The sequence below is a fragment of the Ooceraea biroi genome, chromosome 4 (genome assembly GCF_003672135.1).
Source record: "Ooceraea biroi isolate clonal line C1 chromosome 4, Obir_v5.4, whole genome shotgun sequence".
In the NCBI taxonomy this organism is placed as follows: domain Eukaryota; kingdom Metazoa; phylum Arthropoda; class Insecta; order Hymenoptera; family Formicidae; genus Ooceraea; species Ooceraea biroi.
Window position 1 is genome coordinate 15132925 of NC_039509.1, and position 16526 is coordinate 15149450.

The window sequence follows — 16526 nt, forward strand, 5'->3', positions numbered from 1 at the left end:
ATCAACCGCCAGAGAAACATCGCATACACGAACTTCGTGAAGTATATAAGACTGCAGGTCAAGCGATGTCATATTTAATCGTAAATGTGAAGGATGAACAATTCGTCTTTTTTTTTTCTCTTTTTTTATTTCAGAACTTTCACATTTTGCATGACGCAATATTAAAAATGTTCCACGTAAGATATGACTAGCGCATTGCCAGCGATATGCATTAGTCACGAAGATAATAACGTCATGTGTATAGATCAATAGAAACGTTAACGTTACGCGATAAGTCGTAATTTTATCATCTTTAACTGTATGTTACGTATGCATTTATATTTATAACTATACAGTTATGTATCTCTAATTTTATGTTGATAAACTTAAAACTTATGCTAAATATACATTTTTATCTAAAAGAATATTATTCAGAATTTTACAATACAGCTGCAGAATATTTTACGACACGAAAATAATACGCATAACATTATAGAATGTATATGATAGAAATATTATTCACTCTTGCATGTATTTTTCAAGTAAAAATATTAGATAAACTTGTCACAAATTGTGAAATAAGATTTTGAGCTCGTAACAAACAAGATCATTAAGCGGCATGGTTGTTGCGCAACAATTGAAGAGCTTATAACTTTGTATTTTTATTCGAAAAGCGACTTATGCCAAACTCGGTGTGCGCGTCACCGATACACGTACATGTACATCCATAGATTGCTTGTAACGCTTATATCCTCCACAGGACAAGCGTCGACGTGCGCGTGGACGTACCCGCGTGCGACGTGGCTGATGAAAGCGGAGCAACCATCCACCGATCCGGTGATCCAGTGATTCGCGGTTCATCCGTTGTTCGAATTAAGCGCCGACCGCGAGACGGGGCGTCACGTGGCCACGAAGCCGGCCGAGCGCGCGAGCAGCCGAGCCGAGGTTATAAATAGCGAACGACAGCGTGCGGGGAGCCTCTTTCACTTCCCGCTGCGCGCCGTGGCGCCTCTGCCCGTTTGTTAGTCCCCGATCATTACGCGGTGTGCCGTGTGCCCGTGCGAAGCCCTCGCGATCCAGCTCGATCCTCTTCGATCGCCATTCGCCGCTCGGTCACTCGCAGTACCTGGAACCCGCGGGCCCGACGATCCCCGTGCACAGCTCGCACCGTAGGGGTAGGCGACCGTCCGCGCGACGAACGCAGCAGCGATTCGATTCGGCGCGTCTAGCACGACGAGGCGAGGAAGTCGCACGTGGAAGCGCCGCCTCCTTGCACGGTGAAACGGGAAACTCGGCGGGGGAGCAAAGGCGTCGCAGGTATCCTTGAGTGGCGAGGGTCGCGAGGACGGCAACGGCAACGACAACGGCGGCGACGACCCCGAAACGCAGGAAAATGCCGGAGACCGCGCACCACATGAACGGCTACGCGAACGGCCACGCGCCGCCCGAGCTGCAGCAGGACACCACGTTCCTGTTCACCTCGGAATCGGTCGGCGAAGGGCATCCAGGTAAGCGACCCGCCGATGCGCACCAACCCCCTTCGCGAGCTCGGTGCGTAACCCTTGCGACGTCCAGTCTCTCCCCCTCCCCTGCCCTCCTCCCCGTCCCTTTTTGCCCCACGTCTACGTGCACGTAGCTTCACCACCATTCTATGGCACACGCCGCCATGGGAGGAGGAAAGACCGTTCTCGTAGTTGCGAGCGCGTCCCGCGCTTCTCCCCCGGGCCCCTCTCGCACTCGAGTTCTGTCATGCCAATCCCAGTCGACCGATCACGATCACTCGCAGCGATCGTTTCCATCTTCCCCCCTGGCTTCCGGTCCGTTAACCCGATCGCGAGAAGCGACCGGAGCGTCCGTCGCTCGCGCGAGATCCTCGCGCGTCCCGTGCGGCTGGTCGAGCGGGCGGAAGCGCGAGCGCGAGACCGGGGCCCGTGCCTCGCGCTCCTCACGCCTGCCGCCGACGTCGTCATCGTCGTCGCCGCCGAAATTCCGCGGCCCGTTTCTCGCCGCCGAATTCGGCGATCCCGTGCGCGCATGCCCGCGGCCGCGGCCGGAGACGCGAGCACATTGTTGGCAGCGATCGCCACGCCGCCGCCATGTGCTCGCTGACTCCGATCGCAGCGCGATCGGCGCCGATCCGCGTAGCAAAATGATCGGCCGATGGTAGACGCCGGCTGCACGAGGCTGGATCACGCTCCGCTCGGGTTACACGATTTATTTTAAATCCCCGCTCGCACCGCAGCGTGACGATTAGGTAGATTGCCTTTTAACTGCAGCCGCCAGGCAGGATGATCGTTCAATGATGCTTTCTTGTTAAATATTTGCTACTGTTGAGTGCCATGATAATCAAATTTACTGAGAATAATTCATCACGCACGCTGCATTTTTATATCCTTCCGTGTCCCGAGTTCAGGTTCAAAATTAACGTATAATTATGAAATCCTCTTGCTGTGTTTAGTTTTAGAATTTTGCTTTTGAATTACTCCACTTTTGCCAGGCAAAAAAAGTTTCGTTATCAGTTTCACTGGTCTCGAGTTTTGTGACATTCTTAAATTATGGTGTTTTTGCTTTGCACACTCATGTGCCATCAACATTAGTCTATCTTAATATTATTATTATTCATTAACTGTAGCAAGAGAAATAAATTGACGCTAAAAAAGCACGTGCGTGTCCAAGCATGTACACTCTATAATTTTATGCAACAACGCAATTTATTTTGTTAGAAATGTTTTGTTAAATTGATATGCATCTATGCGCATATCAAGTAATTATGGATACTTTGTTTCGTTTTGAAGTAAGTTCCTTTGAACTAATTAAAATAAATAAGCAATGTATTGTAATTACTGATAAATTTATATTTTCTTCTAAGATAATTTTTAAAGTTTTTGAAATGGCAATGTTAATATACATACATACATCCAGTGTCAATATTTATATATACTGTTTTCTTTTAAATGATAATATTTATATACTGTTTTGTCATGAAACTTTACATATTATAATTATGCTTAGATATTCTTCAAGCCAGCTGTAATAAATGCTTTAATAAATTATTTAACAATTCTTCCTTCTATTAGCACTTATATTTACAAATGCGGTTTTATGTGACATTTCAGATAAAATGTGTGATCAGATAAGCGATGCCATTTTGGATGCACACTTGAAACAAGATCCCAATGCTAAAGTAGCATGCGGTAAGTCAAATCTGCTAATTTTTTCGAACCCTTGTATCTGTATTATTACATCTTTAATCTTTTTATTCTTGTTTTAAGAGAATAGAGTACTAAGAAAATATATGTCATAAAATTATATAGATATATAAATATCTTGACTCCCTATCTCTGTCTCTGTGTCTGCATTTTTGCGTCTATATTGTCGAGATCAACAGCTGTTTAAAACAAAAGCGATTTAAAACAAAATAATTAAATTACTGAATGTATCATACTTGTGCGATAAACATAATTTTTTAAATTTAGTTTGTTGCAATTTTTCATGAAATATCGAAAGAAGATAATATATTAAGCATTTGAAGTTACGTATATTAAACTATTTATTTATTTCAGAAACCGTAACAAAAACTGGGATGATACTTCTATGCGGGGAAATTACATCAAAAGCTGTAGTGGATTATCAAAAGATCGTTCGAGACACGGTGAATCACATTGGTTACGACGATTCTTCAAAAGGTACGGTCCATCCGCCATTATTACATCCACGTTACATTTGGTTTTAACATTTCAGTGATGCACACGTCATTTCCTTTGATTGCCTCTTTGTTGGATGTTAACTGTACATTCGCGCGCGCGAGAAATTACAACTCAATCACACGCTCATAAAACAAGAATCAACGTTTATCGTCTGACAATAACACCATGCATGCTGTGTGGCTGAACAGCCAGTCCCCTCGTCCTTATAAAATTTGCTCTCGTCCTCATAAGATTGATTCTTACATCGAACGTGACAATCGTGGCACGAAAGATTCAAGCGCCAAACATCATTCTGTTGATTTCCATCAAATTTATTTATATTTCGTACTATATATCGCCATTGTTTGGATACTGTATAATAATAATTATTATTTATATATTTTGATATATTTTGTATAATATTTACAGCATTTAACATTATAATAGCGTTAAAATGTAAAGTGTAGTATACTCTAAGTTGTGCGTAACATTGAGATGTTGGACTTGATGAATTCCAATGCCTAGACCGATCAAATTGATCAGTATCCTGCTCATTGTCTTTTCCGGAAAAAAAATAAATAAAAAAGATCATACAAAAGAAATGCGTAAAGACTGTGTAACGTAAGCGTATCATGCCCGTGGCAGGATTCGATTGGCGTACGTTGAACCTTTTGGTGGCGATCGAACAACAATCCCCAAATATCGCGGATGGTGTCCATGCGGATAGACAAGAAATGGACGTGGGTGCAGGTGATCAGGTACATAACCCATTCTCAGCCCGTGCCACAGAACAGCAAAACAAAAATAATTCATACGTCTACGTTCCTCCCTTGCTCTTGTTTTACACTCTCTCCCCTCCTGGTTCAAAAACAAAAATACAATTCTCGATCTATCTCGTTATTATGTGTGTTACGGAGCGTGTGTTACGTTTTCGTATGGGTATATGTATGTGCGCGCAGTTGAGAACGCGAGTACCTGTAGAAATATCTGAACACCATTAGGACAGAATATCTGCAATGAAATTGTAACGAAAAATATTATTCCTTGAATAATTACACCATAATATGTGTATAAAAAGAATATTAATATTGCAAAGAAATTACGTTGCAAATGGTTAATTGGATTGGAGCCAAAATGGCGCTATTATGTTCATCACGTTTAAGGAATCATATATCATTATTGTATGTTCAGATACTTTATGGTAAACTACACACCAAAAGGTTCCGAAAAGATTCACATTTCAAGTTTTAGTACTTTCAACAATCCTCTTGCCCAAACTTGCACATGCGAGAGATTTCATTATATTAACTTTAGTCTGACCAAGGACATTAGGGGTCGACGGTACCCTTAATAAAACCTTGGCGCGCTGGAACACGACAGGATCCTGTGAGAAGGACACCGTGAAACGGCAGTGAATATTTTTGTCTTACCACATGATGATTTCTGCAGGTTTTGACTACAAGCTGTGCAATGTTCTGTTGGCGCTCGACGCACAGTCACCAAATATCGCGGCAGGTGTTCACGAAAACCGTAGCGACGAGGAAGTGGGAGCAGGAGATCAGGTCAATTAGCATTGTCATCGTTGAATCTTGTTTTTCTGTTCTTCTTTGATTATTTTCTCTCCCGTGGCTATTACTTCTCTCTCTTTCGTAGTGTAGATGTAGGAGTAACATTTTATCTCTTCTTTATCCCACTTGTAATCTTACCTTGAAACTTTTGTGTTTCTTCGCTGTACGGATGAAATTGTTCTGATCGTATACTGTCCTGTACATAACGCTACTTTTGTTATAATTTTCCTTGAGTGCACAATCACAAATATGTGTTACTTCACCTTTAATCGCTTATTTTCGGCATGTGAGGTGTGTGGTAGAATAGAATGGTTGCATATACGATGTAAGGGAGAGGATTCGTACGATTTCATAGAAAATTTTTTTGTTTCATATTATTGCAGATCGATAATTTTAACGTAGAATAATCGTAACACGATCCATTTTGATCGTGTTATGATTATTGATCAGTTAGAAACGTCTCTACTGTCTCTACTGATATCACGATATCACGATTCTAATTTGCCAAGTAGTTGTTGTATTGAGCTAACCGAAAAAATACGTAATTGGTGGTGCGACAAGTAGCTTAAGTAGTAAAACTAGTAGAAAATTTCCTTTCCTTTTTGTCATAATTACTCTATTTCCTACTATTATATTTGCATTACTCTTTTGTTCTGTTCTGTATGGCACCTTTTATTGCTTTGTATATTCTTTAGTTGTAGTACTACGTATACCATATATATACATGAATGAATCAAAAAGTTGTGACGCTGTTTGAATAAATGACATTATTAATACTACCAAATGGCAGTACACTTTCAGATATCGACGTATTATATTACAGTAAAAGATCGTTAAAAGGTCAACGAAGGTACTCCAGTAAATAAATTCTGTTTGAATGAAAATAGATTCGTTATTATATTTATATTGAAAAATCGCCACAACTTTTTGATTCATTATTATTACCCACAGTAGCTTACTTTTCAAGAAAGCTTCGCTACCTTTTCCAAGTTTTCTTTTATTTCGTACACGGAAATGTAAATTGCTTTTTAAAACACAACATAACAAGTAACTTTTATTTACATATTTACTAAGTAAATACATATTTATTAAGTAAATTTTATTTACATATTATTTACATACTTAAAGCTACATGTAGAAATCATTCGTCGAATGTTCTAAGATTGTCTCATAAATTTTAATTTAAATAACTTGACTTCTTCCATCAGGGTTTAATGTTTGGATACGCAACTGACGAAACTGACGAATGCATGCCACTGACAGTTGTATTGGCGCACAAACTGAATCAGAAAATCGCTGAACTAAGACGAAGCGGTGAATTATGGTGGGCTCGTCCGGATTCAAAGACACAGGTTCGATTTTCACTATTACTACAAATTTTGTTCAATTTTAGTCTAGAAGGCGCGCAGTACGCCATTTCAAAACAGGTGAAAAGATCTAGATTCACCTTCCGGTCTTCTGGTTTCGATTTTTCATGCTTATTTAAATGAAAAGAGATAAGCGTAACAAAAGTGTAATAATGAATGTAATATCCGCCCTGTCGTGATGATTATTCAATGATGTTCTCGTTATTTGCTACTCTTGAATGCCATGATGATAACACTTACTGAGAATAATTCATCTAATGCATTTTTATAATATCATTAGAGTTTAAAATGAATATAATTACAAGGTTTATGTAAACTTATACGTGCAACAGGTGACTTGCGAATATATCATGGATCATGGAGCTTGCGTACCCATAAGAGTTCACACTGTTGTGGTGTCACTGCAACATAGCGAAAAGATTGGTCTAGACGAGCTGCGTAAGGCAGTCATGGAGAAGGTAATCAAAGAAGTGATACCGGCAAGATACCTGGATGACAGAACAGTTTTCCATGTGAATCCTTGCGGGCTTTTTATTATTGGAGGACCACAGGTATTACAAACATGTGTTTTTAAATAAATCTTTTATATAGAAGCAGAAAATTTATATCACTGATCGATCCTGACTAAATCTACAACTCACGGTTATACTGAAGTATTCCTAAAACTTTCAGAGCGATGCTGGCCTCACTGGACGAAAGATCATTGTAGACACGTACGGTGGTTGGGGAGCGCATGGTGGTGGCGCGTTTTCCGGCAAAGATTTTACGAAAGTTGACAGATCAGCTGCGTACGCCGCAAGATGGGTCGCCAAATCTTTGGTAAAGGCCGGTCTCTGCAGGCGTTGCCTAGTACAGGTACAATCATATATTTCGCTCACACAAACGAACTTATTTCGAAGCACAGGCAAGTTTACATGAGATTTTTCGCCAGGTCTCCTATGCCATCGGAGTAGCAGAACCATTATCAATCACAGTTTTCGATTATGGTACATCCACGCGCTCCCAGAACGAGCTCTTAGATATAGTGAATAAAAATTTCGATCTGCGACCCGGAAAGATCGTCAAGTACGTATATTTTGTTCCGTACATCTGTGTACAATTGTTCTAGGGCAAATAGACAAGCTAAAAAAATATTTTATATTTATTATTATGAAAAATTTGGTGTCATATCTTATGATTTGGCATGCTACGATGAGATTGTATAGTAATTTATCGATAAATTGCATAAGTGATTATTTGCTTACAGGGAGTTGAATCTTCGCAATCCTATCTATCAACAAACCAGCACGTATGGCCATTTCGGACGGGACGGGTTTACATGGGAGCAACCAAAAAAATTGATTCTCGATTGATGAGAGAGTGGACTTTAAATTGTTCTCGGCGTTTCTGGATTCAAACGCCAGATAAAACATCTGTCTCTCTTTCCCTCTCTTTCTCTTTCACTGTCGCTATCATTCTCCCAGTAACCATGTTGTCTCGTATCGCCCGAGATTCTTCAATCTCCGTGTTGCAATTATCACCGAATCCACCGATTCCTTATGCCAATACTTAGCAGTAGCGACGGCCGGAAGCGAACAGTTCTCCTTCCGGTTCTCTTTCCTCGTGCCGTGGAGTACCAAGTTATTATATATATATACAATATATGTATATGTGACGACAGGCATAGTACAAATCTGATCCCGACACGTGGGTACGGACGGTCGTGTTTCTTCCTTCACTTCTCTCGGAATCGAACTTTCAGGCGGTGATGTCATGCAGCACTCGACAAACATCTAGATATAATGTAGGTAGTGTGCAGGGAAGGGGGTAGAAAACTGAACTTATCGTTGGGCTCATTAGAAAATCAGTCGGATAACTCAATGGGGCAACGATGAATTGGTCGTAGCTTTGTCGCTGATGTACGATATATGTAGAAGCAAGCAGAAAAAGGAACTATTGTGGCGAATCAACGACGCGGTTTCCCTTCTAAGAGTGTATAAACGGACGCTACATCAATACGGCACCAAAAACAAAAAAAGAATTGAAACAGCAATCTTGTAGATTTTTAGCGATATTAGTTCCCTCCACGTGTACATGTACATGAAAGTTCGACATTGTCTTAGCTATAGTAAATTGATTTTGGATTTTTAATTGAGTTGGAATGCACACAACAATAAGCGGGCTTTAAAAAGTTCATGTTTTATTACGCTTATACCGATCGATCTTTCGTGTAAGTAGTTTCAATAGAACTAATTATTCGAGCGAGAAAAGAAATGTAAAAAATTTATGACGATGTATCCTTGGCACACGCGTACGTAGCAAAGGCGGGAAATGACGTTCGTATATGAATGTGATTCACATTGTACGTTCACGCGAGTTTGTGCGAAATATAGTTGTGACATAATTGTCGATGGAAAACAATCATCGAAATTATATACATCGCTTAGGATATTTAGAGATCATCAGACTAGTCTAGCGAATAAGCTTCGTTACAGTGTACACGAATATGCGATATAATACGATATAAAATAAAGCAAGTCCGCGAAAACGTTCATTTGTTCACTTGGCGAAATGTACGGTCATTTCCACCTTTGCTATTCAGTTTTAACTACGTATAATCGCAACAGGTACATATTTAAAGAGACTCGTTAACAATTCAGTCCCAGCAGAGGTCCAGCACAGTTCGTGTGACGGAGCTCGAAGGTGTGTAGAATTTTTCATGGTTTTGGTACCGACAATTTGATGTCATTGTTGGATTTTAATGAAAAAAAACAAAAAAAAATAGGTAGAGGAGCAAATGTAAAAAAGATTTAGTCACTGTCCAGAAGTCATATATGTGATTTGCCACGTAATTATATTCGGCAGAATGTAACAATGCACACGATCACGTAAAAAAAAAAGAACACATAATAAAACGGATTTTTTAATAAAAAGAAGAAACGTTCATCTGTCGTTCATTTTGTGTATTACCGCACCACTATGCAAATATTAAACTACACATTCGATCCTTGATCTTCCCAGCGTTACGGCGGCGCATAATTTTTGCACCTGACGGACCAATACTGCATTTCTGTAAACATTTCCCCCAACGATCGACATGAGCTCTGTCGCACAAGACATTGCGATCGGCTGTTATAATTCGCGAACGTAGCGGGCAATTTTTAAATGCATTTGCACGTGTCGTATGCCACCCAAAAATTAGCGAAAAATGTATAAATGTGTAACATGTAGAATATGATTCCTAATGATAAAAAAAATAGCTCACCTATATAATCTAATGACGCATTTTATCTTGTCGCGCATTTTGTTATATTAGCAATACTTTTACAATGTAAAATATATAGATACGTGCCCGTGGAGCTTCATAATGAAGCAGATTTAAAAATGGAACGTATGTAACATTGTAGCATAAAATAAAAGATATCAACTGGAAATATGTACTCTGACAGTGCGTATTTTTTGTTGAAGTTTTACGCTTTATTTTGCGCTTTGTACTCTTAAATGCTTCTGGCGTTACACCTTTTATTGAGACGATCTGTTTCAATTAAAGGTGCATTCCGCTTCCAGTTCTTCTTCATTTTTCAGGCAATTAAGTTAGCACGGGTACCGAAAACTGTTTTTTTTTATCGTAAAAGCGTTTCTTTTTCATCGGATCTTTTGATGATGTATTTTTGATACTTGGTTTTACGTCATTGGTTTTGCATGCATTACCACAATTGATTCGTTATTTGTATTTAACCATTCAATTTAACACTGACTCTTGATTTTGTATTAGCTTTAGACCCGTTCCTACCAATGTCGCTGAACTTTAATCGTAGTTTAACTCACTCTTCGTCTCTTTCTAAGGCGGGTGGTTAGAAAGAGACGAAGAGTGAGTTAAACTACAGTTAAAGTTAAGCGACATTAGTAAACATGGACCTTAGTATCTTGACCTGCTCTTCTGTATTTGCGCAACTTGTTCCGATCGCTTTATCGTGGGTAATCAATAAACGAAGCGTAAAATAACTTCTCAAGGTAAATGAGCTTATTACGAATGATTAATGAATTATTGACCTGCTCAAAATATACTTTTCTCGCATTATCAACTTATGAACCTTGATGTCATCCTATAAAAAGCAAGCAAGTTTAATCGAAAATTGCATTCAACCGCCACCGTTTATCCCAATAACACGTAACTGATAACAGACGCGTCTCATCGATATGGCCAAGCTGTTGCTCATCTTCGCCTTGGCGACCTTTTACCTCGAGGGAATTCACGGACATGGGATGCTCATGGAACCCGTTAATAGAGGAAGCGCTTGGAGAAAGGGCTTCAACACACCCGTCAACTACGATGATGATGGAAATTACTGCGGCGGCTTATTTGTAAATATACGTTGCTACATAGAAAAACTTAAAACTCCATATTTTTACTTCCATTGAGAACTTTTTTGTTGTACTAAAAGTTTGGACATGTGCTTCGTGTTAATCACACATAAGAGAGAATACATATATGACTCGTTCAAAGTTTGAATCTTCTCTTAATGATTATATTTCGTTATAAAATTTCTCTCTCTCTCTTCTGTTATTATAAATTTTAATGCGTTTAAGTTAAAATTTCTTGATGCTTTGTGCAGGTGCAAATAAAGAATGGCGGTAAATGCGGTCTCTGTGGAGATGATTACAAGATTCCACCACCCAGAGCGAATGAAAATGGTGGATTATATGGAACCGGTACTATCGTTCAAACGTAAGCAAATCAATGTTAAATAAGGAAAAAGAATTTGCCGAAATTACAGTATCAGTTCTCGCACATGCACATGGTTTTTCTTATGTCATTTTAGTTACAAGGCAGGACAAATGATCGAACTGGTGGGCAGGATCACTGCGAATCACATGGGCTACATGCGGTACTCCATCTGCCCCCTGAAACACGGCAAAGAGCTGGAAACAGAGGAGTGCTTCGCCAAGTACATGTTGAAAATGGCAGACGGTACTGACAGATACGTGTTACCGAGCCATGAGACAGGAGACTACAAAATGAGCGCCTATCTGCCTCAGGGCCTTACTTGCGAACATTGTGTACTCAGGTAGGAACATAGTGCAAGAAACAATTGACATTCCACGGAGGACCATTGGAAATGACAAAGACAGCTACCACACATAGAATATCTTACAGAAAAATAAATACCCTGCCTGCACAGACGTCGCAAGCACGTCGCGTAGACGTGCACAAGACGTAGTGACGTCGTAGTGACGTCGTAGTGACGTGCTTGGTGCAGGCAGGGTATATAACACTTTTACAAGCTGTTTTTTAAACGCGCGCAACAGATTTTATTTGGTTGAAAATATTTATATTATTTTTTTACTTAAATTAATCTATTTAATTCTAATTAATATTCTTTACTTAAATTTATCTTATTTTCAGATGGGAATACACTGCTGGAAACAACTGGGGTAAATGTGAAGATGGCACACACAAGATGGGTTGCGGACCTCAAGAAACCTTCAAGAGTTGCTCGGATATTCGAATTGTTGCTTAATCATATCTTAACAAAAAGACTGTATCAGCACATGTATACGTACATATCGCTTTGTTCGATGTATTTTATAAAAGTAAAATTTTAATAACTTATGTAACAATAAAATGATGTAAATTGATGTCTATGATGTCTGTCAATTTATTAAACAAAATTATAAAAGTTTACAGGTTATTTGTTGTTACATTTTCTTTTTATTATTAATCACACCTACAACTATGTTGAATAAGAAAGATTGAAGACTTTTGTATCACGCAAACTGCTCACGTCTGGTCTAACGAAATATCAAAGAATCTATAGAGTATTAGGGGATACTCTCTTGATACTCGTAGAACTTAAGTGACAGGAACATACGATACGAGGAATTAAATATTTAAGAAGCAACCTTTATCCAATATGCTCCCTTGATATTGATCCTTAGATTGTCAGGCATTTCGTCTAGCTGAGCGGATCGTATAGCACAAACGTTATCTTTATTATATCAAATATAGATGCTGCGTTAATAGGAAAAATTAAAAATTAAATGTAAATATTTTATACATTTTTATTGCATTTTATAATTCTTTAAAATAAATGTAATATTTTTCAAATTAAAATATAGATGTATTTTTCATTTTTATAATTTCCTTTTTATAATATTTTGCAGTTTCCTAATTCTTTATATATTAAATTAACACTAACAATTGTATGTATTCTGTATTTTCAGATATTTTCAATTTGTATTTCACAACTATACATATATGCATTATATAGTTTTGACATCATTTAATATTGCATTAGTTTCTAACGATTATAATATGTACTAGATTTTTACACATTTAGTATAAAGTAAATTCTTAATATAAATTCTTGTAAACATGATAGATGTTTTCTTTTCATGCGAAAAACTTGTTATCGAACAATGTTTTCCCTTTCTTCAATTTAATTGTGATATCTCGGAAGGATTAAGATACAAAATATCATAAGCGTCATAACAATAATCATTTCTAACAATATTTACTTTTTGTATATCGTGCACGTACGTTATGTTATAATACTCAATTTTCTATAATATGAGTTGTTTGTTCTAGGCAATATGTCTTCAATTAACTCCAAGAAGCTTTGCTTATCAACAGGATAAAGCAACAGGATAAATTCTGCACATTGTTCTACTTATATATCAATTTTTTTCAATATTGGATCAATAATAAGTTTAGTTGACTGTTACAATGTCAAATGAGAGATTTATCTAAGATTTATTATAATTTTATTTGCAAAGACGCATTAAAATAACTGTTCAAACCAAAAAGATGGAAAATTCCGAATAATTCAAAAGAAAAAGATAAATTTAGTATTCAAAAAGCTCAAAAATCTGTAGGCTTCAAAATATTCAAAACAAATTAAATTAATAATTGCATTTTTTTATATATGTTTAATGAAGTATAATATCTCAACATACTCAATATTAAGACATTATTTGATGATTATAAACAACTTCTGTGTGTGTGTGTGTGTGCGCTGTCATAAGGATTATTTAAAACGTAATAATATGATATGAAACATCTGTAGAGTATGACTTCATAAATATCAGTTGAATCCTTCAAATATTTACTCTTGCAACGTTAAATGATAAGTTATTTATTGTACATTACACACAGTTGGGAATAATGGTAATATGTGTTTCACAGCTTTCATTCGTCATAGAATTTCAAACCTACATTTTATTGCATGAACCAAATCATTATAAGATGACAGAACTAATAAAAGAAAATTATAAGATTTATATGAATTTATATAATAACTTCATGAACAAAACCTATAAATTAATTTGGACTTACACGAAATCAATAAAATATAAAAATTATTAGTATAATTATAACATGAATATTTATGCATCAAGAGAAACAAGATATAAATATAAAGAATAGGAAGTAATATAATATTTTTACTCTTTCTGAATTATAATAATCTTGTTTTATAATTCTTTTATCGTCTTGTTTTTTTCTTCAAAGAATATGACGACATTAACACGTACGCATCATTTATCATTGAATTCCATAACGATAAATTAAGTGTAAGAAAACTTTTTTTACCCGCTTCATGACTCGTTGCACCTGATAAGATAATTTATAAGTAATCATTAAGACGCAGGTATGGATGGCTTATCAGAAGCACAACTATATAAGGTAGATTAAAGCGAAGATCATATTGCCATTATAATTCCGTTGATGTTTTGCTTCCGCCACTGAAAATACAAAATATCACAATGGCGTTCGCAAAATTGCTCGCGTTGACGCTGGTGGCCGCTATTAATTTGCAGGAAATTCATGGACATGGAATGATGTTGGATCCAATAAACAGAAGCAGCGCTTGGAGGAAAGGCTTCCCCGTAGAGCCTAATTATACCGACAACGAACATTTCTGTGGTGGACGTACTGTATGTATGCACATATAATTATAAAATAAGTTGCTAAATTTTTCTTGCTCAAGATGCATTTGTCACTGTCAGTAATATTCCACTTCCGATTCAAACAAGTCGAATATCGTTCTTGTTTAATGGATATTATTATTTAATTCAATCAACACTGTGTGTGTAAAGAATAAGCATTTTATATAGCACTTATCAATTATATGTCATATTTTAATAAAACATAAGTAATCAGCAAATAACTTAATCACAATTCAAAACAGAATAAAGGATAAAATATTTTATGTCAGATCCAACATAATCAAAACGGTGGCAAGTGTGGAGAATGTGGTGATAATTATGCTTTACCTCGACCAAGATCAAACGAAAATGGTGGCCGCTACGGAACTGGTGTAATTGTTCAAAAGTGAGTAAATGGCATAGTGATTAATAATTCAGCAATTATAAAGAAAAAGAAAAATAAAATCAGTTCACAAATTAAATTCTCAAATATAATAATACTTGTATAAAATTAATTTTGTTAAATAGTGCACCATTTTATATTTCAAGCAAATTATTATAGTTTAGCAAAAAATCAATTATATATTTTACATATTAAAAGAAATAATATAAATTAATATAAATTAACATAAAAAATAAGTATAAATCTCATCATTACTGGTAGCATTATGCTTGCTAAATACTTACTTAATTTATTGATAGAAACGAAAAAATGACTTAATATAGTATTTAACTTTTTTAGCAGATTAATCTACGTTTGCTATTTTATCATGATCATACCATAATTGTTCAAAATATTAATTATGAAAATATTCAATGTAGATACAAGGCAGGCTCGACCATCGACGTGACTGTTCGACTCACCGCTAGTCACTTGGGTCACTTCGAATTCAACCTCTGTCCGCTCAAGTCGAAAACGGACCTGGAAACCGACGAATGCTTCAATAAGTATCCCTTGCCGTTGGCTGATGGTAGCGGCTATAACTATCCGATTACTGTCTACGGCTCCAAGGAATACACCGTTCGTTTGAACCTTCCGAAGGGTGTAACGTGCGACCAATGCGTGATTAGGTAAGAACAGGAATTTGACGCTATTTAATAATATTATATAATAAATACTTTATTAATTTTAATAAATAATCAATAATTTATTAATTTTAATAAAATAACGTAAAATTGTAGAGAAATGCTGGAAAAATAAAAAAGAGTACGAGCAAGTCATAATATAGAAAGACGATTTGTAAAATTTGTTTTTTATTCTTGTTTAGGTGGCACTACCGCACTGGAAATACTTGGGGTATTTGCGAGAACGGAACTAAAAAAATGGGTTGCGGACCTCAGGAGACCTTCAGGAGCTGCGCCGACGTTTCTATCTCAAACTAACTTGTTAACAAATTATGCTTTGTAATATGAACTTCGTTAACTTATATACTTGAAATATTTCTGAAAGTGAGACTGATTCGTGAGAACATTTAAGGAAAAAACTGAGTAATCTGGATTTTCCCTGATGTCGAGAAGATTGCCAATCTGAGGTTTAATTCTTGGAAATTTATATAGGAGGAAATTGGAAAACACGTTCGATTTCATTCATGGCTTGTCTTGTATATGTATGTTATTAGGAAATACATGATGCTCCGTCTTCATTTTAAAAACTGTAAAATTTATTTTATGAGACACTTTTACTATCCGTTGCTTCTGACGGAAGAAACGTGCAGATACATAACTTTCTCGATTTTTTACTTTACGCGGCGCTGCGTAAATAGTTCCATTAAATGCGCCTATGTAACTTAAGGGGGGAGCCTGCTTTAGAACGTTGAAAATAAGGTATAATTTTACGAATTTTTTTGGAGAAACTATACAGCGGATCATTATAAAACTTTGATGCATTTATTAGTACATGTTTAAAGATAAAAAAAATTATTTTTCGATTTGAATATATCGCCTGTAGAGGTCGTCCTGGAGGCATCTTAGTGCAGCCGGCATTGTAAATTGGTGAGCATTCTCTTGCCTCCAAATTTCAT

General features: G+C 36.9%; 3 protein-coding genes across 4 annotated transcripts; all 3 read left to right on the top strand.

Moving 5' to 3' along the window:
* Positions 1 to 148: 148 nt before the first annotated feature.
* Positions 149 to 9523, top strand: LOC105284109 (S-adenosylmethionine synthase). 2 transcript variants are annotated; one of them, XM_011347382.3, is made up of 9 exons: positions 149 to 1487; positions 3096 to 3173; positions 3543 to 3665; positions 4311 to 4423; positions 6442 to 6585; positions 6933 to 7151; positions 7273 to 7455; positions 7532 to 7665; positions 7847 to 9523. In XM_011347382.3, the coding sequence occupies exons 1-9, from the start codon at positions 1373 to 1375 to the stop codon at positions 7950 to 7952; spliced, it is 1215 nt and encodes a 404-aa protein (XP_011345684.1). In that variant the 5' UTR covers positions 149 to 1372; the 3' UTR covers positions 7953 to 9523. The 2 variants fall into 2 exon arrangements, with proteins under 2 accessions (XP_011345684.1, XP_011345673.1); XM_011347371.3 differs by lacking the exon at positions 4311 to 4423 and adding an exon at positions 5115 to 5227 and having other exon boundaries at positions 154 to 1487.
* Positions 9524 to 10113: 590 nt separating this feature from the next.
* On the top strand, positions 10114 to 12262 carry LOC105284115. Its single transcript, XM_011347393.3, has 4 exons — positions 10114 to 10944; positions 11196 to 11308; positions 11403 to 11648; positions 11987 to 12262. Exons 1-4 carry the CDS (start codon positions 10780 to 10782, stop codon positions 12099 to 12101), a joined length of 639 nt encoding a protein of 212 aa, XP_011345695.1. The 5' UTR covers positions 10114 to 10779; the 3' UTR covers positions 12102 to 12262.
* A 1999-nt stretch (positions 12263 to 14261) lies between these two features.
* Positions 14262 to 16157, top strand: LOC105284120. Its single transcript, XM_011347405.3, has 4 exons — positions 14262 to 14514; positions 14796 to 14911; positions 15328 to 15576; positions 15774 to 16157. The coding sequence occupies exons 1-4, from the start codon at positions 14344 to 14346 to the stop codon at positions 15886 to 15888; spliced, it is 651 nt and encodes a 216-aa protein (XP_011345707.1). The 5' UTR covers positions 14262 to 14343; the 3' UTR covers positions 15889 to 16157.
* The last annotated feature ends 369 nt before the right edge of the window (positions 16158 to 16526 follow it).

Excerpts from the sequence above, each read along its gene's own strand:
- LOC105284109 (XM_011347382.3), top strand. The coding sequence starts at position 1,373 with ATGCCGGAGACCGCGCACCACATGAACGGCTACGCGAACGGCCACGCG. Across the intron at positions 3,174-3,542 it reads CAATGCTAAAGTAGCATGCG|AAACCGTAACAAAAACTGGG; the intron begins GTAAGTCAAATC and ends TATTTATTTCAG. Across the intron at positions 7,152-7,272 it reads TTATTATTGGAGGACCACAG|AGCGATGCTGGCCTCACTGG; the intron begins GTATTACAAACA and ends TAAAACTTTCAG.
- LOC105284115 (XM_011347393.3), top strand. The coding sequence starts at position 10,780 with ATGGCCAAGCTGTTGCTCATCTTCGCCTTGGCGACCTTTTACCTCGAG. Across the intron at positions 11,309-11,402 it reads ACCGGTACTATCGTTCAAAC|TTACAAGGCAGGACAAATGA; the intron begins GTAAGCAAATCA and ends ATGTCATTTTAG. Across the intron at positions 11,649-11,986 it reads TGCGAACATTGTGTACTCAG|ATGGGAATACACTGCTGGAA; the intron begins GTAGGAACATAG and ends TCTTATTTTCAG.
- LOC105284120 (XM_011347405.3), top strand. The coding sequence starts at position 14,344 with ATGGCGTTCGCAAAATTGCTCGCGTTGACGCTGGTGGCCGCTATTAAT. Across the intron at positions 14,515-14,795 it reads ATTTCTGTGGTGGACGTACT|ATCCAACATAATCAAAACGG; the intron begins GTATGTATGCAC and ends ATTTTATGTCAG. Across the intron at positions 14,912-15,327 it reads ACTGGTGTAATTGTTCAAAA|ATACAAGGCAGGCTCGACCA; the intron begins GTGAGTAAATGG and ends TATTCAATGTAG.